Source organism: Aythya marila (genome assembly GCF_965140915.1).
Source record: "Aythya marila genome assembly, chromosome: 3".
NCBI classification, from domain to species: Eukaryota; Metazoa; Chordata; class Aves; order Anseriformes; family Anatidae; genus Aythya; species Aythya marila.
Genome location: NC_139044.1, coordinates 49,192,613 through 49,217,954, shown reverse-complemented (window position 1 = coordinate 49,217,954; position 25,342 = coordinate 49,192,613). Strand labels below are relative to the sequence as shown.

The following is a 25,342-nucleotide window of genomic DNA, read 5'->3' as shown; positions in this document are numbered from 1 at the left end:
ACTGCCCCGCTTGAGATCAGAAATTATTTTTTGGTCAAAATTATCTGGAAAATGTGGAGGGAGGTGGGTGGAAGGTGGGAATGCAAACGTGCAAAACGAAACATGACTAGAACAAGGAGAAAAATGTATCTTGCTCATAGGCCATTATTCCAAATTGAAAGCAGCTGGCATTTTTCCTCTTTTCCTGCACTGCAGTCCTGCAACCATGAATTTAGCTATCTAACAGGAATCACTTCAGCCCACTGAGCTGAAAAACTTGGTCTTCTTGAACCCTGCCCCCAAATTCTTACCAAGTGACTCAATTCTTCATAGCGAGCATTGAATGCCTCCAATTTTTCACTGATGATATCATCAAGAATCCCTCCATCAATAAGTGTCTGCCCAAGCTCACGAATCTGGGTTCGATTATCAGCTGGATGACGCAGGACTGATTCCAGGGACTGGAAATGAGCAGAGGAAGTTTTGAAGATCAAGGCACTGAATATTTCTGTACTTTTAGAAGTGGAAATGTAGCTGCATGCACAGATGTTTGTACACTTCAAATGTCCTGAGAGTGCTCTAAAAGCATGAATTAGTTATGGTTTAATCCATAGTGGCACAAGGCAACTACAGTAGTTGTTTTGTTTCGGATAATTAAACTTCACAGCATTTCTCACCGATTCATCATTATTTCATACTGTAGCACTGGAAGGAATTAATCAATTTACACAGGACAGAAGACAGCATTCAATTTTACCTCTTCATGGTACCAAGTATGGCACAATAGTTACAAACAACAAAACATCTTTGGGGGAGGGGGAATCTTACAAATACCCATTCCAGACTCAGAGTAATACGTTCATTTAACATTAAGAATCAGAATATTCTACACAAAATTCAGTACTTTACTGAAGTGTAGTATTCATGTGTTGTTGGTTTTTTTAATGTGACTGTCTGAAAAGTCACTAATCTTATAAAATGACTACAATACCTCAAGAGCGTCATTGACAACATCCAACTTATCAGACAGATTTTCTGCCATTTGCACCCTTTCTTCCAGAGTGTTTAGCCAAGCTGTTTCTAAATCAAGATATTGAAGCAGCTCAATCCAACAGGACCACACCTCCTAGAAGCAACAAGAAAAACTGCAATTAGCCTAAAATGCCAGGCATAGCCAATGTATACTACGAACAGCTCAAAAATAATATATTTGAAAGATATTCACCTAAAATAGGCAGGTACAACACATTCAACAGTACATTCCAGACAGAAAAATCCACAACTACTGCATATTTCTTTTTACCTTGTTGCTAAAACAGGCATAGAAATCTCTAAATTAAGGCTAAAATATCAGATATCCAGATTCTTATAATAATTTTAAAATATATCTAAATTTATCAACTCCTCCTGAAATGTAGGACATACACAGACTACCTCAAACTATAGCCAACCTGTTCTAATTATCATCATATGTCAACCTCTAACCTCTGAGAAGTTTCCTTTTGTCATTTTGGAAGAGGCAAAGATAGATAACAGAGCTGTGAGATAAGGTTACTTATTTGCACAAGTGTTGATTACAGCACAGATTTTAAAAGCAAGTGCAGCTGGTTTCTCATGGATTCCAGTCTCAGAAAGGCACCAAAGCAAAATGCATTTATATCAAAGTTACGGGATTCATTGACACCATCAGCCATTTTCAGCACTCTTCTCTATTTTTTGTCATCCATCTCAGTTTTGCTTAGTTAGTTGAGAGCTATCACTCTTACCTCCAAAGTGTGGCATTTCCCCCGGATCCGATTACACAGTAGCTGGTAGTTCTCCAGCACAACATTCAGCTCAGTCGCCAGCTCCTGACCGCCAGACGGCACTTTAGCAGCCAACAACTTGATGTTGTCTTTGAGAATCTTCACCCGCACCTCCTTCTGCAACACATCCTCCTTCGCTCTCTGCCCAAAGAAACATATGACACAGTTCATTTGCCATGCATTCAGCTATTCATCATTCAAACCATAGATCAGCAGTTTGACTTTGTAAGTGTAGTTACTGAAGTAGTTTCGAGCCTGAGCGCAGCAAAATATGGCGTTAACTTACAAAGAATTCAAATGACATCAGTAAGCATCAAAAATCCAATTTAATTAAACATATAGCCATATTTACCATTTGCAGTTTGTTCATTAAAAAATCCATGACTCAAAACAACAACAACAAAAAAAAATCAGTGTTATTTCCACTTTAGCATCCAGATACAAAGAAAAAAAAACTGCACAAAGATAAATAAATAAATAAATAGGAGGTTTGGCGAGCACAAACACAAATTTATCAGGGAGAAAAAAAAAAGGGTGAATTTACAGAAATTACGAGACTTATAACTCAGTAACTGTCTCCAAAGTTATCCAGGAAAGAAGCTGTAATTACCCAAGATATGAAACTAAAAAGTTAAGACCTCTCCCACAGGTGTTGGGTGGGCTGGAGGGACATTAAAAAGGACCAAGGAGAAGAATTTCTTCAACTTAGCTGCATTCAGAAGAGCTTGGTAAAAAACATACAGGATAAGCACAACACAACTCTCAGCACATAGACCTAAAGAGAACATATTGGTTGTTGAATTTTGCCCTAATCAGACTTTAGGAAGTAGGACAGCTGGAAGACAGATAGTAGACAGACTTGGACTGGTCTGCATGGAGACAACCTGAAGGAAGCAGAAACAGAGATTGTCTTTCATCTCCTTCATTTCAGGTTTCAAGGACACTTTCATGAAGCTGATACGTAAGGCACTGAATTTTATAGTAGAATTTAGCACATGACAGCATTGTGGTTGGGCATGCTGTTCCAGATGTGTAAATGTAAATCAATCCCAAAAAAATCCAGTTAATGAAAAGGTAAAGGATAGAAACCTGGGGAACATACTACTTTATGAGAGGATTATCAAAACCAACCTACCCTCATCTTAAATTTACTCTTTCAAATTAGAGAGTTTCACTCTTCATTCAAATGAGAGCAGAATTAAGCAAGCTGAAGTGTTTTTCAAGACCTTATGCAAGAAAATGCTCCTGGTCATATATACAGAGAACACTCTTTCCCAATACTAGAGGCAGTCCCAGCATAATATTCTTAATGCAAATACAAGATGATATGCAAACGTTAAAGCAGGCTTACAGACTCAATGACATACCTGCCAAATTAAAAAGCACAGAATACAATCTGGATTTGACAGAGGTAACTGCTAAAAGTCTCTCTTAATCAAAAGAGGGTTCTTTCTTTTTCTTGTCATGTGTTTAGCAGGCTGTCAGACTATGAAATCTCAAATGGCTTCAAAGGACATGAATATATTAAAACACTTGTTTAAAAACTGCTTCAGAAAGCCCCTTCAAAAAGAACAATTCAGAACTTCAAGTAGATTTGTCAAAGCACTTGTAAAGAGGGTAAAAAAAATCCTTTATTTTATACTCTACTGTGTAACACTGTAGTGAATACTCAAAATATTTGTCAAGACATGCCTGAATTCTCATTAAATTGTTTAAAAGCAGAGAAAATTGTTGTTTACTCTGTATATACATCCAAGAAAATTACCTATTCAACTGGTAATTTATATTGAAACAAAAATAACTCCTCCTTCCCCATTTTTTTTTTTTTGGCCATGGTCTCAAAATTACCAAGAAGCAAGGACAAGCTTTTTTTGTTTGCAACAGATGATGAACACAAGATAACCTTCACAACAAAACTGTTTTAGATTGTTTTTTCTAAATATGGAGCTACTATATCACAGGACAAGAAACTGGAGCCCAACAGCTGGAATCAGAAGAATATGTTTTTCCAACTGCTAATTTAGGCAGATAGAATAGCACATTTTCTTTCTTTCTCAAGTTTCTTCTCCTGTAATAAGGTTCCATATTCTTGGGGTTAAATGTGCTATACATAGCAAGCCTGGCTTAGCAGGCTCTGCATGCCACTATTCATTATGAAATCCCTATGCCTTGTAACCAAATAGAACATCTGCTTTTATAGTTTGTGCTTTAAAACAACAAAAAAAAAATCCATGAAGCTACACTGAAAAACACCACTAATCTTGCTGTGACCTGAGCTCCTTTCCATACAGATAATAATTCCACAAAAGGTCAGCCCCTAGAAATCATTAAGTTTTGTTTCCTTTTAATCAGGTCTCCATAATGACCTGGTATTCCTGACCTTCATTTCCTCCACTGCATTCTCTAGCTCTTCAGGGGACTTGTATTCAAAATCTTTCTCCAAATATTCTTCTTCAGCTTGGGTCATCCATTCCTGCATCTCTGCCAAATCCTTCTTCAGATTTACAGCTTTTTCCTGACTTTCAGACAGGCGATTTTTCTGACTAATGATCTAGAATCCAAGGTGAAAAAAGAAACAGCAGTTTAGGTACTTTATATATATCCTTTTCTACATGAAAAACTACATGTCTTTGTTAAAACATTTCTATCAAAACATTTTTCAAGCCTTTTTAATTAGCAAAAATAATTCAAATTTTATACACACGTACACATTAATGAACCATTTTCATCAGATCAATAAAATCTAGAGGTGAAGGAAGGAGAAAACGTTTGTTTTCTCGTCATATGTAAATGGGTCACAGTCCCTAAAAAAAAAGTCATATTTTGAAGGGGCCTAGGGGGAGCACTCTTCTGCTCACAGATATCATATAGTTAGATCCGTCTTTATACAGAGCACTTAAATTCCTCCAGGCCTTGTTTTTTTCCCCACAGCTGAGCCGATCTGGATCAAGGTTCATCAACAGCAAGGTTCTTCTCGCCAGGCATTGCAACTAAAGAAAAATGTTTCTGCAGACAGCAGAAACCTTCCACCCAAAAGAAACACCCACATACTCCAGACTGAAGCGGTAGTCTATTTATAGTTATTTATTTTTCAAAACTGCTTGGAAAGAGGCTGAAATTACTCAGGTTCAGAATAATATTCCAGATTTCAGGGACAAGAGAAGGACAGGCTTTTTTTTTTTTTTTTCCCTGAAAAGGGATAAAGCAACATGAGAGAAAGTAAACAACTTCATTTTTATTTACAAGCTACTAAACTGCAAGCAGCACATGAACTGAGAAGTACACATATTCAAACAAAATTACTGTTGCACAGGTATCCCCTAACACATTTGCACTTGTGAAGGATTAACTGGGACAAGATGGATTTCAGCTACTTTGACAGTAGAACAAGTAAAACATATTCATCCAACCATTTCACTGCTTCACCTCTTCACCATCCTAAACTGAAAAACCAGCTGCATTAACAAGTAAGCACTAGCAACATCTGGAGAACTCACCTGTTTGCTCAGTTTTTCCCATTGTGTCTGGCAGTCTACTAGCCTAGATTTTGCCCAAGTATTTATGCCTGCAATAGGCTGACTTCGTAAAGTAGACTCTACTTCCTTCATCTCTTTCAGTGATGGTTCAGTCTTCTCCATTTCATTAACAAACGCCTGAGCACACAAAGTGAATTTATAGAATATCAATAATTTTGCAATTTTTCATTATTTTAGAAAAACTTTAATAAAAAAGCAGAGTGATGCTGTGTTCAACGCCAGCCTGTTTAGAACAATCCTTCAGTGGTCCAAAAGACCAGAGCTGTGCAACTAAAAACAAAATACAGCTTGCTGCACATGGTGCAAACATTCCCACATGCTAGATGTCAACAATGGAACAATTCAAGTTTGAAGACAATGTGCATTAAATACCCTGATGTTTCTAGAATATCTCAGACTCATGTTCCTCCCCGGGAAACAAACATTTGAGTGTACACTGCAGCCACTTACTGTTGGATGACATTCTATCTGTGATCATTATGTGGCACTAGCTAGGAAGGAATCTTACTTGTAAGGCACACGCAACTCTTAAACCATGGGAGTTTCATCATCTGACTTATTTGCTTTTTATTTTTAATGCCCTTGAAAGTTTAATGCAGAAAGCACTTTTTACTCATAGATTCAATTCCCATATCGTAAAATTAGGAAAAGTATAATAAATAGTTTTTACAGAAGAGCTAGTGCCAACTTGAAGATGAATATTTGTAAATATAGTGAAGGCTCTGAAAAGTACAAATGGCTATAGCTATACAATGAGGAACTAATTAAAATGTGCCCTGTAAAGCCTGGCAGGCTTTACTGAATATACCATGGACAATATTTAATAACAGTAGCAAAACAATAATGAAGAGATGCTAATGATATTATTTATTTCAAAAGATTCCTTAGAAAAACAAAACTCACCGTGTACTGGTCAAGCTGTCTTTGAAATCCTTCACTATCTCCTTGAGCAGTTTTTTCTGTTAGTAAGAAGTCTTTCACACTATCCATCCACTTCTGAATGACTTTTGCATTGGCCTAAACCAAATATAGTAACAAAGAGTTGATAATGCTGTCGTGAAGAGTGTACGGCTGTTGCATTTCAACAAATTCACGAGGGACCTGTCTGAAGGCTGGAAATTTCCTCATAATATTAACCATATACAACCACCTTCACACCGTTTTGAGAGGCATGTTGTACTCCAAGGAGGAGATATGACCCTATAGACATATACGTGAGGAGAACAGGAGTGAGTAATGCTAAATAAATTGGACAGGTAGAGGCTATGCAGGCAAAGGCTTGCAGAGAAATGCAGTCATAAAATAAAGAACTACACAGGATTAGACTAACTAAAAAATCTAGCTGCTTGGGTCCAATAGCAGCTACTGTGCTCAGTACAGCAATACACAGAAATAAATTAATAAATACAGAATTGCACAGTCATCAACCTAAAATTCACCAGCTGCCTTAAATCCCAGGGTAAAACAGGCAGGGAGGGGGACAGGAGGTTTGCCATCTCCTTTCTACACAATTGTGGGTGTTCCCTATGACCCTTACAAACCAAAACAAGCACCACACATTAGAAATGGGAGAAAGACTTTTGTCCTGATTCAATTAGGTTATATGCTTTACATTTTTAGTAACATAGTTGAATTTTTTTTAATCAACAGTTTTGGACTACTTGGTTGGGTTTTTTAATAGATGGTATCTTGTTATGTTGAAATGATGGCCACGACAGAGCACTTTTATTTGAGAAGCCAAGTCAAAGTTCATGTCACCAAGGAAGACAGCACATATTTTTCTTTAAAGCCTTGCAGTAAGAGTTCTTTCAATATCAACACATTACACATTGCTTTTCAAAGAAAAAAAAAAGTCATTGCTAATGAAAACCCATTAGACTAAAATCAAGTTTATTTTTAGGCCAACGCTACTATTAGAGGTCAAATTCATGACATTTTATTCATTCCTTTTCCTTTTGGGGGGAATTTCCTGCAGCAGATTAGCCTGAAAATTATTTTCCAACAAAGAGACCTCAGGAGGCTCTAACAAACCATAGCTTAAAAATTATATATATATATATATACATACACACACACACTTATATATATATACATATTTATAAAGGATGTCATTTGACAAGGCATTTTACCATATACCTCATTTAGCTTGCTTACAGAAAGCTGCTTACAATTCAGCTAAACTGAATTAAGTGGGATTACTCACAAAGTTAGACACATTTAAATAACTTGCTGAATCACAAGCCAAGTATGCAGAAGTTTAATGAAGTAAATGCTCTTGCACTGCACAGGCAAATAATTACCAATGGTCAAACACCCAGCATAGGCTGTGGATGTAAAAGGGTAAATGTAGTTCTAACCCCCCTGCCATGGCCAGGGATTACATGCACTAGATCAGGTTGCCCAGCACCCTGGATCACCTGCAGGAACATAAAGAAAGAAAGAGCTCTAAAAAAAAAAAAAAAAAAAAAAAAAAAAAAAAAAAAAGAGTCATGCAACAACAAAAACAAAATCCTTTTGTTTTACCTCAAATATTCTCAACTTGGATGTAATTTCTTCCAGTAGCTTAACATCTTTTGAAGTCTTGAGCTTTAACTTGTTCCAGTGTCCTTGCACATGCCTGAACTCTTGTGTGTATACCTTAGTTATATCAGAAGCCTGTTTCTCCAAAGCTTTTGTTTCTTCAGCAAGTCTATCTACCCTAGGCTTCTGGGATTCCAGTGTCTCACAAACAGTCTATAAGGAAGGGAAAAAAGATAGGTTGATAAGTTTGCTCGCAGTATCAAACATACAACATTCACATACGCGTGCAAGTACAAAGGTTTCATTGCACAGAGTATAGATACAGTAAAGGGATGAATTACAGTTATTGAAGTTATTGGAGCAGAAGTGTCCAAACAACACTTTAAGCAGAAAAACCTTCAGCTGCTCTGCTGGAGCAGTAGCAGAGATTAGAGAATGGCCTTTAAGGCCTGGCCATATAGCCAAATACACCCAGGCACCTCCACCTCTGCTGTGCTGTGCAGTACTGGCACTCAGCTTGGCAAAGCAATGGCTACACTACGCTGCAGTCACAAAAGAAACTGCAATTTAGACACACTAGGAGCTCAGTTTTTTCACTCCCTCCAGCTGTATATGGGGGTGGGGGGTATAGTGCCACACACACACAGCAATGAGTGTGTGCTTCCCAGTTACATAAATAAAATTATTTTAACACCTAGCTGAAATAAAAACTCTGGATACTTTAGTTTTGACAGCTACTCTTCCAGCTGGAATAAGAGGATACAGTCTAAATATTATAAATACTAAGGTATTTCAGATGCAAGGAGTCACACGAGCTGAAATAGTTATTTTACCAATATTAAGGAAAAGCAGCTGAAGGTGTAATGCAAGATGTGAAAAAATGCTGCTGCTTCATTTAATTGGGCATTTTGGTTATTTAAAAATACTTAAAACTTAAGAGAGACATTTGGAATTGAGACATTAAATCATTACTTATTTCATGAACTTTGTGAGTATATACAGTTAACATGTACATGTGGGATGTGTGGGCATATATTTTACTGGATTGTACTGAGGAAGAAACCTTTTTTGGTATGCTTATGTTCTCAATTTTATTTCTTATTTACAGGAAAGAAACAGGATAAAATGTACCATTTCTTCTAAAATGATAGGTAGTGAAGAGGCAATGAGACTGGGAGCAGGGATTTGTGTGATTTGATCTTCCACCACACTGCTTAAAGCTCCCACACTGACATGGTATGTCCTTTCTGGTTAATTAGTCTCTGAAGAAAATGGGGAGGAGGGATCCAGAAAGGAAAAGACAAACCTCCAAAGACTAAAAGCCACTGCAATTCAGCCAGTGTACTAACCAAAAAAAATCTCTGCCAGCTTTAAGCAATAGAGAAATACCATCAAAAGAGAAAACCAAAGCACATAGAATTTTTTTTAAATCGGCCAAACAGAGAAGGATGGGAAGACAAAGCCTTCCCCACATCCAGCAACTGGAATTCAAGAGATCCTCCACAATAATCTGCAGCCCTCTTGTGCTGCCACACAGGAGAAAGAAAAAAATATATATATTTCTGAATTCAGCATTATTCTACAAAAGCACTAGGAGGTAGGGGAGGGAGCAGGGATCTATTTGTTTCTCCCTCCCCCCACTCCAGACCATCTACTTATAAAGCAACTGTCATCCACAGATTTTCACCTATTTTATATGTTCACAATAGGAATCAAAATTCCACTTCTACTAGGCTGAATTTGTGCATCATTTAATTACCTTTATTGCTCACAAGCAATTTCCCTTTGAAAGACAATCTGGAGGCCACAGCAGTACATTTACCCTCTCCTGACACACCAGCAGGATGAAACAAGATGAAGTTGTTATCGAGGTGAACTTCAGAGGCAGTTTCACCACAAAGGCATCCATCCCACCCCACACTGGGGCAAGGCTACAGGCAGCACTTGCAGGAGAGGCACTGCATGGCACAGAGCCGCAGAGGCTGCTTCCAGGCACTGTTCCGTGACAGACTTCCCACTGAGTAATATTTTCATGACCTCACTGAAAAGTCTCCCTCACAGAAAAGGGACAGAGAACGGAGGATGACAGTGGCAAAACAAGCAACTTCCTTGCTTCAGTGTGAAGGTAGGGATTACCTTTGTCTGCTGTAAGGCTTTCTCAACCTTACTAGGGTCGCTCAGCCCACCAGCGATGGCCTGCTGCTTGCACTCCACCTCACTCAGCACATCCTTCAGCCTCTGCAGAGAGTCCACGTAGTCCTGGCTAGGCTGGCTTTCTGTCTCTGGTATTGTTAAAGAGAGTAATTAAACCAAATACAAGGCAAGAACATAGACACTGGACCCAAATCATAAGACTTGTGAAGTAGCACAATTAAAAAAAAAAAAAAATGAAGAAATCATGTGAGATATACTTGTACATTGAATCCTTCTGAGATATGCTAACTTTTCTGCTAATATCAACGTTTTTTCCTTTAAGAAAATATATTTTTTTTATATAAAGCTCAATCCCATTTTATCTAATTAAGTACCTAAATCACTTGAAGGGGAGGAAATCAATAGTACTTGGGCTTTTGCACACTTAAATCCCCTCAACTTAATATTTCTCATACTAATAATTTTTAATTGGTATCTACTATTTGTATACAAATACAGGTATTTACTATATGTTGCATATAAAGTATAGTGCCTGTAACAACTATATGTTAAAGTTATATACACATGCTACATATAGTATTTACATATATAAAGTAATATTTTATATAAATATATAAATATACACACAAAAGTATTATTTTAGTAGTATGTTTAAGTATATAAATGGTATGTATATATGTGCATATATATATCAATGTCTACATACACGCAAATACAAAAATAGTAACTTTCAGCATATTTCCAGAATAGATGCACTATCTGGGAACACTGAAAAGAGAATTAAAGTTTAGACAGAGCATCTGCTCGCAGTCTTTGTTTGCATCTCTGATTTCAATCAGACCTGTCCTCTGTGGAATCCCACGCAGGAGGCAGCACATATTACTGGAATTTCAGAATGAAAACCTCAGTTTTCAAAAACTGCAACAAACATGGGTTTAGTTGTAAAAACAGTACTATGGTATGCACATTCTCTGGCCATGGATTCCTAAGCAATTTCATCACTGACACAAGTGAAAATTAAGTTAAGCCTTGTTCTGACTCACCAGGTAGCTTTTCAACAGCTTGCTGTCAGAACTGTCATGCCATTTATAACTAAGAAATGAGTCAACATTTCTAGAGAGAATCACAGTTATCTAACTTGCTCTGCTCAAAAACCCAGTATCAATTTAAAGGGAAAATAAGAAGAGTTTGCTATAAAGCAAATAGGAGCACTGTCACTAAAATACAGCAAATCCTGAAGAAGAAAAAAAAAAAAAAGTAGTTAATAGTAAAAATAGCCTCCCATAAATAAAAAAAAATAAGTCACAATTCCCATCAAAAATGCCGTAGAGATGGTACTGTGTACCACCCAATCGGGGAGTTTTCAGAGGCTCAAAGAACAGCAATGAAAGGAGTTGGACTTACTGACATTAGGACAGTCTGCCAAGTTCACAAATCCTTGACTGCTATCACTAGCTGTTTCTCCCCATTACATGGTTCTGGAAATTCTTTCAACTTGAAGCAATTCAAGCTATGTTGTAAATAAACAAAAACCTGAAACCCTAAACTTGCATTTCCCTTGGCTTTTAACTACAAACAATCCACAGAGAAATGATTATTAAAAGAAAATACACAAATGCAAGTTTAACACACCAATATACATAAAATGTTTTTACTGAGTAATAACTGGTTCAGATATACTAATGATGCTTCATGTGATGTGTAATGTGAAAAAGAGTATTTTAGTCACATCACGTAATAATTTTATTGGTACTGTATATGAAGCAACTCATAACAATCATAAAATAATTATTCTTCACAGTAAGAATGAAGGTATATGCTGTAATTTGAGTATAGCAGACGTTACTCATACAGTTTTCTGCACTGATATAACTGAAGTAGTCATGCCATACTGAAGCTCACTGTTATAGATGACCTAGTAATTTAGTAATTGAGTCTATTTTTACTCCACACAGAATGTAGTGTTAATGCTCTTCCATCTGGGGCCATTAGCAAAATGCTTCCTCCCATTTCTGAGAAACAAATTTAAAAAAAAACACTCCTTATAGTTTTGTGTTCTTTGTATTCACCTGTAAAATATTAACAGAGATATGTACTTCGTGCACTATATTTAAAATCCTTTCAGAGTCAGAATGACTGGTTTGAATGTTCATATAACGACATTTTTGATGCAACAAAAACACAAGCAGGATGTGCCTGAAAAGTAAGCCAAATAACTTCAAAGATGAAAGTTCCAAGAGGAATTAGGTACAGCTAACATGCTCAACTAAGCTGTGAAAAAATAATAAATTCCATACGTACATTTCAATTTTAATCTTAATCTTCCATTTTCCATTTCTAGTATTATTATTTATTTCTGTTAGTGGCAGACCCACACAACTTTTGAAACTGTATCATTCACCTTAAGTATGTTTTTGCTAACCAATTAAACGTGGTTTCAGGAATGCTGCATTATTTATGTATTTAAGTACATTTGAAAATAATTATTTTACCAAATGATTATCCAAAAGAAAATGGCTTCCTAAACTAGTAATCCCTGTTTTTTAATTTGTAAGGGCTGAAAAAAAAAATTCACAAACACAGCTATTTTTTCCTGTTTCCACTGTTGATTAGCATCAGTTCTGACCTTTCTGTCTTCATGGAACAGAAACCACCAAGACAACAAGGAATAGTGCCATAAGGAAGCAGATTCAGATTTGCAACTTTTTTTCCCCCATTAAAAATTTTGTTCCAGGGGAATCCAAGTTCAAAACTGGGAAGAAAAACTTTAGAGAAAAATACATAGTGTGTGAAATACTCCTTCACTGATCATTACAAAAATATTCCTTCCCTCTAATTTCCTTGTACTACTCTTCTTAGTATTCTTTTACAACTTCATTCTCAGCTGCATTTGGAAATGTCTAATATTAAACCTTTGACAATATATCACCATTAACTAGTGGAAACTAAATGATCCAAATACTCTTTCAAAAAGCATCACCACATCCTGTGGCTGAAAGGGAAAAGTAAGATATAAAAAAACTCAAGGAAGGTACTGTCTTGCATAAACAGCTATAAACTCTGAACAACACTTTCAGGGTGACTGCATTAATTCCCAAGTCTCATTAAAGACCAATATGCGGCAGCTCTGCTGTGTAAAGGCTCTGAGAGCATCGGATTGTTTATCAAGACATCAAAAAAAAATATTATTCAAAGGAAAAAGAAAGGAAAAAAAGAAAAAAAAAAAAAAAAAGAAACAGAAAAGAATCAGCAGGACCTATTTAAAAGAGCATTTACCTTTCTTCAGCTGCTGGTGACGTTCCTCTAGTTTCTGGTGAGTCAACTTGAAGTGATCAAGAAAACCACTCAAACTCTCCTTAATGAAGTTTGGAGGCGTGGGCTGAGAGGTGAGCACCTTGCAGGTGGCTTTCAGGTGTTCCAGCCGTGGACTCAGGCTTACAAGGTGAGTTAACTCCCGCTGTGAGAGATTGAAAACAGAATCAAGTCATACCTTTTTAACACAAGGGTTTTAGTAAGCTCCTGCAAAAACTGCTCTACATTACTAGGGCAACGATGTAAAGTACCCCTGTGACACAGGTACCAAAATCTTCCAGTCAAATCTGGTGCCCTGAAGGCTCTTGGGAAATTTGAGTTACCTTATTAATCAATAAGGCTAATCTCCTCTGGGGTATCCTGTGCTCCTGCTCCTACAAGCTTCCAATCAACAGTAACAAGTTTTGCCAGACTTACCTGACACAAATCTTTCAGGACTGATGAGGGCTGGGATGCTGAAGAAGCATGATTTTTAAGCCAGCCATCCTTTTCAACTACAGTCTTCTCAAGCTCATTCATTTCCTTAAAATAAGCATTTATATCTTCCTGGTACTTTATCTTTCTGGCCAGTTCTTCCAGATGTTGTACCACCTCTTTCCACCCTGATAATATTTTCTCCATCACATTTTTTAAATCCGCTGCAGGAAGTCCCTCTAAATAGATAATATAAATTATTGTTACATTAACTGCAACACATTTTGATTAACAAAGTTTTAACCATGCTTCTCTTCAGACACAGGTACACGGTTGCACTAACACACTAACGTGCAAAATGCTTTGCTTCCAAGTCAACCATCCCTAAAACTGTACTTACTACTAACAGTGGTTTCGCTTTTTATCTCCATATTAGTGATTAAAATGAAAAATGAAATGTTCCACTTTGTCGTCTCTTTTGACAACTGTGTAGTTTTTAACAATGTACTGACTCTCAACAATCATGACTCTCTTCATCATGATTTGTGTCTAAACGTTCACGGAAGATTTAAATATTTTTTTTATTTTTTCCCCCTCTCTACAGAGGAAAATGGAAGCTGCAACTTGGAAAACAGCGATAAATTCATTGAAAAAGTAAATGGAAATCCAGCAGCGTCTGCCTGGGAGAGAGAGGAACAGTGTCTGACAATGTCACGTTGCACGCAGATGTGATTAATAACTAGGTAACATGAATAGCTACAAAAGCAGCATGACAAAACACAAGGTTATTTCCCATTCAATGACTACCCCAAGCACTTGCTACACCATCTTTCAGGTGAATCAATTCACTACATGAGGACGCAGCACCCTAAGTGTAGTCTTCCCACCCACATGCACTCCCTGCTCTATTTCCTCGAGTGCCAAAAGTAACTGGCAAATTTGCTGATATGTGGAAAAAAAAATTCAGTGCAGTATGTGTTCAACAATGCAGTCTCGCCACTGCAAGTTTATGATACAGATCCTGTTTCAAGGTACCACTTCTTTTTATAAGGCTTGTTTGGGTCATGTGAACTTCCCAGTTCTGTCAGTTAGACTGGAGTGTAAGCAAGAGATTCATACGGAAGGGTCCATTTTCTGTACTGCTGTAGTTTATACTGCATAGTTTAATACTGGAGCCCAGTATTTTGTTCTGGGGCAGCCAGCCAGCTTCTACATGTGCACTTGAAGGCTCTGCTGCATAGATCCTCCCCTGTGCTTCACACACTGGCCATACACACGGAAGCACAGCAGCTGCAGCCAGCCGTGTAACAAAAGCATGTGTGCAGTGATGGGTCACGGCACTACGGCAGGGTCTGAGCATGCCAAAAAGGGAGGAATACACATGTAGGCCTCTACTGGGCATTATTCCACACATGCACAGCTGAGCTTGGTTTTGGAGATAAGGGCTCTCATTCTGAGTTGGACAAAACATACTAGCAGATACATTGGTTACCGATGCCTTATTTTCTATAGATTCCTAACTTTGATAACGCATGCCAATTTTTCAACTATCTATTTCTCACTATGATCAACAGATACTTGTTATATAGCCAGGATTGATAGATCAAGCTGGGGGATAGATACAGCTGAGGGAGCAAAAGGAGGGGAAAAAAACAAAAAAAAAAGGAAAAGGAAAAGGAAAAGGAAAAGGAAAAGGAAAAGGAAAAGGAAAAGGAAAAGGAAAAGGAAAAGGAAAAGGAAAAGGAAAAGGAAAAGGAAAAGGAAAAGGAAAAGGAAAAGGAAAAGGAAAAGGAAAAGGGGTGGACAGGTGGGAAGATCCCTGACAAGGTCTGAAGACTAGGAACAGTCACAAGTTTTTAATAACCCAAACTCCAGGTCAAATCAGTGGCTTTGAGAGCAACCTTTAGAGCAAGAGCAACCCCTGTAAAAGAATTCCACCTGTATTAAACAAGGAGGGAAGGACTCAAAATGCTTAGCAGATTGCAGCATCCTAGCACAGGGACTGGCTGGAAAAAAAGTGTGGCAGTTGGAAACTCCAATGGAAATCAGAATGCAAGACACCTTCCTTACACCTGTCTGAATGCTACCAGCTACAGAAAGTTCACCAGAAATCAAATGCATGGCAGATCTAAAAGGCTGTGCTTCTAGATGATCTGAACATCTCTTTTGTGAAGAAAGTCGCTTTTTGCTGGCGATTTTTTGTCATACTATGAAACAAAATTTTGGCAAGCCTTAAAGATTCAGCTTTCACTGATGTTTCCAGGGATAAGTGTTTTAATTGACAATCAATCATTTTCTCAAGCATGTAGGCTTCTCACTTGCCTTTGAACCATAAATTGTGACTATCGTCAAAACATCCTGACAGTTTTCACAAAAAAAATAGCAAAAACTATGAATAAGATATATAAACACATTCACTCAAATTTAATTTTGGTTCAAGATTTCCCCCTCAAGGTTGTTACATTTTAAAATCTTACACTTATTTTTTTCCACATGATTTAAAATAAAAAGTCCTTTCCCCAAAAGCAACTTTAAGAAATTATTTCTGTTTAATAAAGATAACCCTTACAAGGTTGCCAACAAACACACATACATTAAAAAAATCATTTTGCTTTTCTATAAGTTTCACTAGTAATTTATGTGTTTTGTTTCTATTTAGAGTAACAATGATGAATGTCTCTGAAGGAAAGAAAGTGGAAGGAGAGAGAAGGAATAACTGCAGTGCTTAACTGGAGATAATAAACATATACTTCAGTACTATTTCTCAGCAATTTGTCTGATTAAATCACAAAACAGAAAAACATTTCAAGTCTCTTACCTTTTCCCGTTTGATCCAAAAGAACATGTCCACTTCGTTTGAGTTCATCTAACTTTTGGCTTTTTTCAGCCCTTTCTTTTTCTATCACCTACAAATTGAACCCCAAAAGAATATTTTCAGAGAGTGTCATTTTTCTTGACTTTTTCTTTAAAAAAATAAATAAACACAGGAAATGAAGTTAGATCTCACAAGCAGCAAGTATACAAAAAGACTAATACAAAGGCACCAGAACCAATATATTGTTAGAAAGGTTGACAATCCTGCTAGGTGATATCAGATATTGGGACACCAGCTATAACATGACACTTGTGATCAAACAAATGTATTCGATGTGAAGCAGTGAATAAAAAAAAATAATATTCCTTTTGCCCCTACAATGTCTACTAAGATTTCCATCTGAAACTAACAACAACCTGTTACCTAGAATTCGAGGTAGCAAAACCTACAGCACACTAGTACTCCAGTACTCCAATCTGCAAAGTTCTAGAGCTTCACTCTCCCTCATAATAAAGATTAGTGAGGAAAATCCTATGCGGCTACTATGATTTTTTAAAGGAACACATCCCTCCCTCAAGACATACACATCAGTGTATATTCCTGTGTGAGCCAAGAGGCAGAACATATCCAGAGAGGAAAAGGCTCCTTGGCCATAAGGCCATAATTTCCGTGCCCTCTGAGACTGCAACAAAATCAATCCAAATTAAAATCCTTTTGAAACAAATGTCTAAAGTTATTTCTCTGGTTTAGACTTCCTACCGTATTTTTGAAAGAAGCATTCATTCATTTGCACAGTTGGGAAGCACAAAGACTGTCCCACCTCCTCAGAGCCCAATCATTTAAAAACAGGGTTATTCATGAGAACCTGGTGTTCGTCTTGGAGTTTGTTTTATAAAGGGCTACAAACATCCATAAAGCTATATAAATAAACCATCGGGTGGATTTTGTTGGTTTTTATTTCCAACAGTACTATCATTCCAATCATTCCTACTGGCACCATTTTGCACTAGAGCACTAGGAAGGAGTCTCCTTATAGATATTTTTAAGTATTAGGAGTTGGACTCAATGATCCTTATGGGACCCTTCCAACTCGGGATATTCTATGATTCTATTGTCTTTGATTTCAAAGGCAGGTTTCCTGCTAAAGCTCCAGTAAGCTTTCGTTAACAAAGTATTTTCAAGGATCAGGGAAGGCAAGAATATATTCTTGAAATAGAAAGAACAGAAAACAAAACAGTTATCTCATAGCTTCCGCGAGATATGGTAGAATTCTGTGTTCAGTCTTGCAGGTCACATGAGTTGTAACTATTGTTATTTTCTCTGAAATTAACAGACCAAGCACCAATGTGTCCAAATGCTGGACACAACCTTGGGCCCTAGGTGGTAAAGGGTGTGCAGTATCACAGGATGGTTCAAGGGATCTCTTGAGCAGCACACTGGCACATCTCTGCCAAAATTATAAGCGTGGTGTCAGTCAAGTCCATCTCCAACTGTGAAACATGAAGCCAAAATTTGCTGCTTTGTAGAAAAGGTAATAATCCTGAAGACATTCATTTATCACAATTCCAAAGGAGATAGTTACATATGCTTTTAAAATTTCCTGTGGATTGTGTGACCCAACACCAACAACAGGCTATGTCCAGCTGGTCAGATTTCCATGTCTGTCCAGTTCAGAAACTATTCAACAAAGAGACTTAATCCTCATGAAGCATGTGGATCTGCCCACATATCCAGCTGACAGCCAGCCTAAAGAAACAAAATACATTATTCACTGGAAAACCCCCTATCTTCCCATTTTACCTTCAACTTTTCTTTCAAGTTTGAAGTCTCTCTCATCTTCTTGTACTCTTTGATGTCTGTGGCCTGAATGGCAGCTTTTGATTTTGAAATCCAGTTCAACAGCTCAGCACTTTCAGCGTCAAACCTGGTTTAAAAGGTTGGACAATTTTTTTCTGTCATTTTTCTCTATTCACTGTATTAAAAATCTTAAACTTCAGCACATTCTAGATTCTGTAAAAGTCTGCAATGCTATTTTGGCTGAAGAAAATGCTAGCAGCTTAAGTACTCATGGTAATGAGTACAGAAAAACCTTCCTGAATGTCTAGCTGACTGAACATTAGCTTATCATTTAAGATGTTTTGCTACAGCTGGACTTTCTAGATTCACATGACTTTCTCATGCCTGAAACTAAACTACAACTCACCACCATGAAAAAAACAAACTCCCAGATTAACCAATACTGTACACAACTTTAGAGAAGGACAAAGCAGATATATTATGTGGACCACGAGTCAGACCATACTACAATTACATGACTTAACACAATGTAAATCCTAATGTGGAACAACAGCCTGCCAACAGATGCAGAAGCTGCTGCTAACCACTCCAAGGTTTTTTTGTGGGAAAGCCTGCAAAATTCCAGTTACTGATTATTTGTTGGTTTCAACTTAAGTAATCAGAATCAGATAAAAGTATCAGATGAAAAAGTTTAGCCTAATTTACCTGACTCTGTCCTTAATACAGTTTGAACTCTTGGCTCTTGATGCAGCCCTCTATCATCTCCCTAGAAAATCTGCCAAAGGTTTAAGCTAGTGACACCTCAAACGTCTGTTTTCTCAGGCAAACAAACAGCAAAATAATGAGTATACAGTATTTACCTTATTCATATTTTTAACAACAATTCCTTTAGTTTTATGTATGCTATTTAATGAAAGCACTGCAATGTGTTATTAGAATATATGCAAATAAATCAGCCACTCCAGATACACTTGTGAAAAGAGACATCACTTTAATGTCATGCCTATTAGTAAATACCAGGGAGACAGACTAGGTTTCTGAGCTTTCTTGCACAGTTTCTCCCATGTGTTTCAGAGACCAGAGATACATAACAAATTAAAATACTTGGTCCTTTCATAACACTATGTATCCCAACATGTGAAGATTGTTTTTTCCAAAAGAAAGGAAATATAATTAGTTCTACCTTTCAGCAAAGGAACTGAAGTACAGAGAACCAAAGACCTGCTTTTCTGAAAAATAAAACATATCCCTTTTCCTTTGAAATTGATGGAGGCTGCAGGCTTTCTGCTTCTCTGAAAACAAGGGTGTACATAACAGCCCCTCCCCACTGCCCAAACGCAACTGCACAACTGCAACTTAAATATTCTTTACTAGCATAAAAGGAGATTCAAAACCCAAGACTAAAGGAAATGAGCTTGTGTTATCTAGTGTGCATAGGAAAATGGCAGTGGCATATACTTACTTTTTCTTTGCTTCACTGTCCCCTGGGATTTGCCTTTTCTTTGGGGGTGGTGGTGGAGGCGATTCCTGCCTGGATTGTCTAACCACTACCGGGTCCTTCAAAGACACTGTTTCTGCAGGAGTCTTCTGCGAAATCTGTGACATCCCTACGCTTCCTACAGCTTGAGTTACCTACACAAAATGATTTAGCAAAAAGGGTTAAATATCTTTTTTAAAGCAAACTCTAACTTGTTCTTCTTTCATTCCTTTTATTCATCAGTCATAAAAGCCCTTTCATTCACTCCTACAAATGATCACACCTAGCCCTCAGAAAGCACATTTATCATAGATGCCAAAGCACTCCAAAGAAAAACAGTATTCTTCTCATTTTACAGATGGGAACCAAGCACCAAAATTCTCAGTTCAACTAGGATTTCACGCCAGAACAAGTGAATTTAAATCAACAAAATACAATACGTATTTTCTTTCATAATTGCTTGGTTCACAGAAAGAACAAAGGTTCTTTGGATTTAACAATATACAATTCTATATCGTATATACATTTTCCACAAAACCAAACATACAACTTAAAGAGCTGACACACAGTGGATTTGACCTAAAAACTAACCTACAAGCCCACTCAAGTCAATAGAAACCTTCCACACCCTTTAACGGGTTATAAACAAAGTCTTGTGGGAATCACCCTGTAAGTTCTAGCTAAGCACATGCTTGATATTTAGGGGGAATGAAGAGATGCACACAGGATTTGGCACTCTGCACTGCTTTGACTCAAACAGAAAGAACAAATTAAAGCCTCATGGCTGAAATGGACCCCTACTCATAGGCTGTACAGCTCATTCACTACACACTAAATGGATCATGAAGCAGTGCTGCAGCCATCACCATAATGATCTTTTAATATCACACAAAAAAGGGCATGTGAGTCATAAAACTGTCAAATAAAATTCTCACAGAAGCCAATGGAAGTTCTATCTAAATGAAATATTAGCAAGCACTCAAAATACTGAAATAAAAACCTTACAGTCCAGCTTGGCTATCATCCTTACATGTCTAACAACAATCTTTTCAAAAAGTGAGAAATTGTACTCGAGCATAAATGCTTGTATGACTCCCATTTATTTATCTATTCTGTGTTTGGGGTTTCGTCTTTATTTTCTTTTAGTATGAGATTTACTCCAGTCCCAGTGCTCTCATAATGTTTAGAACTATTTATATTGATTGATAATACATGTGAAACCTGCTTTACTCATCAGAAAAAATGAAGCTTAATCTGTGTGAGAAAGGAGTAACAGTATTAGTCAGGTTAACAACTTGTTTTGAAAGCAAAAAAAAAAAAAAACAGACAGCTTTTTCTGCAGATAAAATCAGCCCCACGTGAAATAGAACTCACCTGCCTCTAGCCAGGTGCCAAGAACTTGCCTGGGCACTTTTGCTTACAGTATCAGCATGGTTTGCATACATCTAAACAGCTGAGAAGTAATAGAGCATAGATAAGTACCTGGTTAGAGTAATCCTCTAGTTTCTGAACCAAACTGTCCCACCTCTGAGTTAGTTCTTCTTGATCATGGTCGATTTTATCAGATGCTCTGCTATTGCCAAGGATTTGGGCCACATCCTGACCTAGCTCATTCAGCTGGTCTAGTGTTTGTCGTTTCATACCCATGTCCTCTTTCAAAATCTGAAGTTAAAAGAAAACATTAAAAGAAGACATCAAGTATTCTGCCATCTCTAGCTTTGCATTGCGATAAGTTTACTACCTGAGCCAGATGCATCATAGGTTTCAAAACAGTTCTCCTGTTTAACAAAGCACTAACAGACACTTAAGAAAAACACTTCCTCAAGAAAGCTACTAGAGCTATCTGCTGTATCTCTTGAGTTACAGTTACAAATGATTAGTTTAGGTACAAGCTGTACCAATGTATTTAAACAAACACAGAACAAAAAAAAAAAAAAAAAAAAAAAAACACACACACCTTGGAAAACCCAGCTGTCTGGTAGACTGCACGAAACTACAAACCCTGTAAAATACCCAGGATGGCTGTTCCAAAATAAGTCACATCAGCCTAGCATGGCCATGGAGAAAGTTGTACACAGCTTTTTAAAAATTAAGTGGAAATATCTGACAAGGAGAGAATATAAACCTGGCTTCCAATGTAGTGTGAATGTAGTTCATTCACAGCTCCTGCTGAAGTCAAACTCATAATTGCCATTCACTTAGACTCCCAGATTTGACAGGATAGATGAGGACAGCAATACTCACTGCTAGTTTTCGAACATTCACACTCAGGTCAGTTTGATCTTTGAAGTTGCTTGTCTGGACCTTACTTAAGGCCTCTTCTTTCTCAGTCAACCAAGCCTTCAATAAGCACTGCAGATTAAAAGGAAAATAGTACAAGAACATACCAAGTTTGTCAAACAATTGACAATTCCTTCTTTAAGTTCTTTGCATTCCAAACACTGCTCTGAAATCCTTACGTGCAGGAATTTCAGTTGGCATTAACCAAAACACTACATAAAGGGCAACAAAAAAAATATCAGACCAGAGAACTATGTAATACTTTTCAGCAAAACCATTTCTCAGTATATTAGAGTGCCCACCCCCCAGGTTATTCATATAGACCAGATATGCACCACAAAGCAGACCTAGGATTTATAAATTATATTGGAATTAAATGTAGCAAAACTGCATGCACTCTTTCTTTCATTCCCCACCCTTCTTCCCGTGTGATTCAGAACCAGCCATTACAAACAGTTTCTCACAGAAGCTACATTGTTAATTCAGAGCTCTTTTAGTTCAGACAGTCTGCCACAGACTCAAACGTGTATTATTAGTTACCACCCTGTCTATTTTACCTATTTCCAATTGGAAAATAGCTTTAAACATTTTCTCATTAACTCCTGAAAGCTGGAGTGGTCTGCTCATCAAGTTTTTAACGTTTTTTTCTAGGAAATTTGTCCTGGATCTCGCTCTAGTCACACAGCGCTGCTACGGAAACTCCAGCAGCCTCCAGCGTCAGGAAGGATTTTATGTATTTCATATTATGTTGCTGCATGCTGCTGCTGCTACACAGCTATCTCCATAGACTGCAATACCCAGATAGCTTTTTTTCTCAGTCAAGCTCAGTTGCACACTGCTCCCCTCTGTGTTTAAAGGTAAAATAATAGAACAAGGCAGATCTTTTTGTTCGTTGAACAACACACTTTACAACAGTTGCTAGCTCCTCGGTCTAGCTGTATACTTTTGGTATTGTCCCAGAACTGACTACAGCAACTTCTGGGCCAAAGGGTTAAGGCAGTTTTCATTGCCAATGTAAACCAATGTGCAAAATGTACAGACAGCAAATATGATAGCGGTGGAAATGCCATGAGGCTGGATGAACAAAGTTGTAACACCACATACTCTTTGGGAAAAATCAAGCTGGCAGCCCAGCCAACTTACTTTATGCATAATAGAGGAGTTTAAAAATCCTTCAACATATACAATTAATTTCTGCTAAATCAGCAGTCAATGATAACTCTCCCCAGGAAACTGAAACATAATTATCACAGTGCTAAGAAATATCTGGCACCAATTGAGGAATTTGTTTCCTGAGTGGTAAGAATTGTGTTGACTTGGCAGTGTGGTTTCCAAAAAAATTTTTAGGCAGCCACAAAAAGGCTGATGCATCGCTGCTGCTCATCTCTCCATCTGGTTGGGTGAAATGAAGAAATGACAGTACCTAAATGTTTTAGGTACTTTTCTGTTATCAAACTGTTCATATTAAAGTTTTTAATTGGTTTCAAGTTGTAATTTTTGTAGGTGACTTGATAATTCTCAAGGACAGACATCTGTAATTCAGACCTGGTAGTAATAAAAGCACTATTGGGAGTTGAACAACAAATGCAAACATAGGCTGATCTAAACCTAAAATGAACACCTACTTCCTTATTACTTATCTTACATTCTACATTAAACAAACATTAATGAAAGTTTGTCCACTTTTTCAGAGCAACTTAATTAAAAAAAAAAAAAAAAAAAGAATGCTAAGCAACTCCAACAGAAGATGACATTCATAACAATTTTATAATAGCCAATGAGTGGTCATCTTTCCCTAGACAAAAATAAGGGTGGAAGAGGCCTGAAACATGTTCAAATAGAGTCATAAAAGTTAAGAGCTCCTGAAGTTTGTACCTTGACATAAAAAGTCAGGCTTTCTTGGAATTCTTTATTTCTGAGTTCAGAATCTTACCTTGCTCAATAGTTGTCAGAAAACATTAGCGCAGTTTTCTACATGTACATACGTAAAGGCAGAATTTTAAAGTAAGATATATACATTAACAGATATGTGGTATTGCATAAGCCAGAATCTGAACCTTGCATCCATATTAACAAGGTTGCATGAGCTGCAAGCATGGCTTAGCAATATACTGCAGATAGATATGGGAGGGGTCAGAGAGAAACACATAAGAAATCCAAAACGTGCAGACAAAACATTTCTCAAAGAAACCAGGCTGGAAGTGATAGCAACAAATATATCAGCACTGCTCTACTTCTTTTTAAGTGTCTAAACACTCTGTACACTGCAGAGTTTAAACAACGGTTTACAGTGATAAATGTCATCATATAAGAAAACAAAACAATTTAAGAAAACCTTCAAAGGAAAAGCCATCAAATATTTTAAAGCTGAGTCACAAAACAAGCTCTGGCAGTAGGTATGCAAAACTGACTAACACAGCTGACAGCATGTAGTTGTTACCATTTCTTTCAGATGCCGTAGCCTAATTCATATTTGAGTGGTATATTCAAGGTCCACCCAAAACACGCAAGATCAAAGCAAGAGAAAACTCACAATGCCATCTTCTTAACAATTCAACTGCATGCCTAAACTCATCAAAATGAGATGAGCTAAATGCTTCACCACATTGACCAAATATTTTATGTTACTGGCTTTGTAAACAGTATTTATTGCTTAGTTGATTGCAAAATTGTGTACGTGTATCTATGTTGGAAACATTGGTGCCTTAGTTAGGAAAATTTCTGCAATTACCAAACCACCAAATACTTAGTGATTCATTGCCATCAGGGATATTCCTGCTTCTTGGTCATTTTGCAAGTCTTCACTGATCTTAAACCCAATAAAATCAGTTTGTTATTTTAAAGTTGTCTACTGAAAACTGGAGACCAAATATAAATCAGACAGAAGTCCTTCAATTATTTAACTACTTATCAAGAAGACAGGAATATTTATGAGAAGCTATCTCCCATAAATTTTCTAAAGCAAGATGCTCATACTTGCATTCTTATACTTCTCCATTAAATTCACCAAGAAAAGTCACAGAGTTCATTAGGTATGAATTTGACATTCGAAGTACAGTAATCCTTATTTTTAATATAATAAATCTTGTGAAATTTGTTGACATTGATGAATATAAGGCAACAGAACTTTCAAAAGGATGATGTCCACAAGAATATTAAGTATCTACCTTGGAAATTATTTTATAAGGAGGCATAAATTTTCCTGCTTAAACTTAAGTAAATACTTTTCTTAGGCTGCACTACTTCTTCAAGA

General features: G+C 37.1%; 1 protein-coding gene across 4 annotated transcripts in view; it reads right to left on the bottom strand.

The window, feature by feature from the left end:
* Positions 1-25,342, bottom strand: part of UTRN (utrophin) — a 366,390-nt gene that overhangs the window by 254,903 nt on the left and 86,145 nt on the right. For all 4 annotated transcript variants that reach the window (XM_082756434.1, XM_082756433.1, XM_082756435.1 and 1 more), the window contains 15 exons: positions 22,054-22,161; positions 21,292-21,471; positions 19,795-19,964; positions 18,336-18,459; positions 16,539-16,626; positions 13,724-13,959; positions 13,271-13,451; positions 9,977-10,122; positions 7,844-8,053; positions 6,224-6,337; positions 5,282-5,437; positions 4,165-4,335; positions 1,746-1,925; positions 971-1,105; positions 291-440 (listed from right to left, as the gene is read on the bottom strand). In XM_082756434.1, the coding sequence (XP_082612560.1) occupies positions 291-440; positions 971-1,105; positions 1,746-1,925; positions 4,165-4,335; positions 5,282-5,437; positions 6,224-6,337; positions 7,844-8,053; positions 9,977-10,122; positions 13,271-13,451; positions 13,724-13,959; positions 16,539-16,626; positions 18,336-18,459; positions 19,795-19,964; positions 21,292-21,471; positions 22,054-22,161 (2,349 nt within the window). The remainder of the gene's footprint in view (positions 1-290; positions 441-970; positions 1,106-1,745; positions 1,926-4,164; positions 4,336-5,281; positions 5,438-6,223; positions 6,338-7,843; positions 8,054-9,976; positions 10,123-13,270; positions 13,452-13,723; positions 13,960-16,538; positions 16,627-18,335; positions 18,460-19,794; positions 19,965-21,291; positions 21,472-22,053; positions 22,162-25,342) is intronic.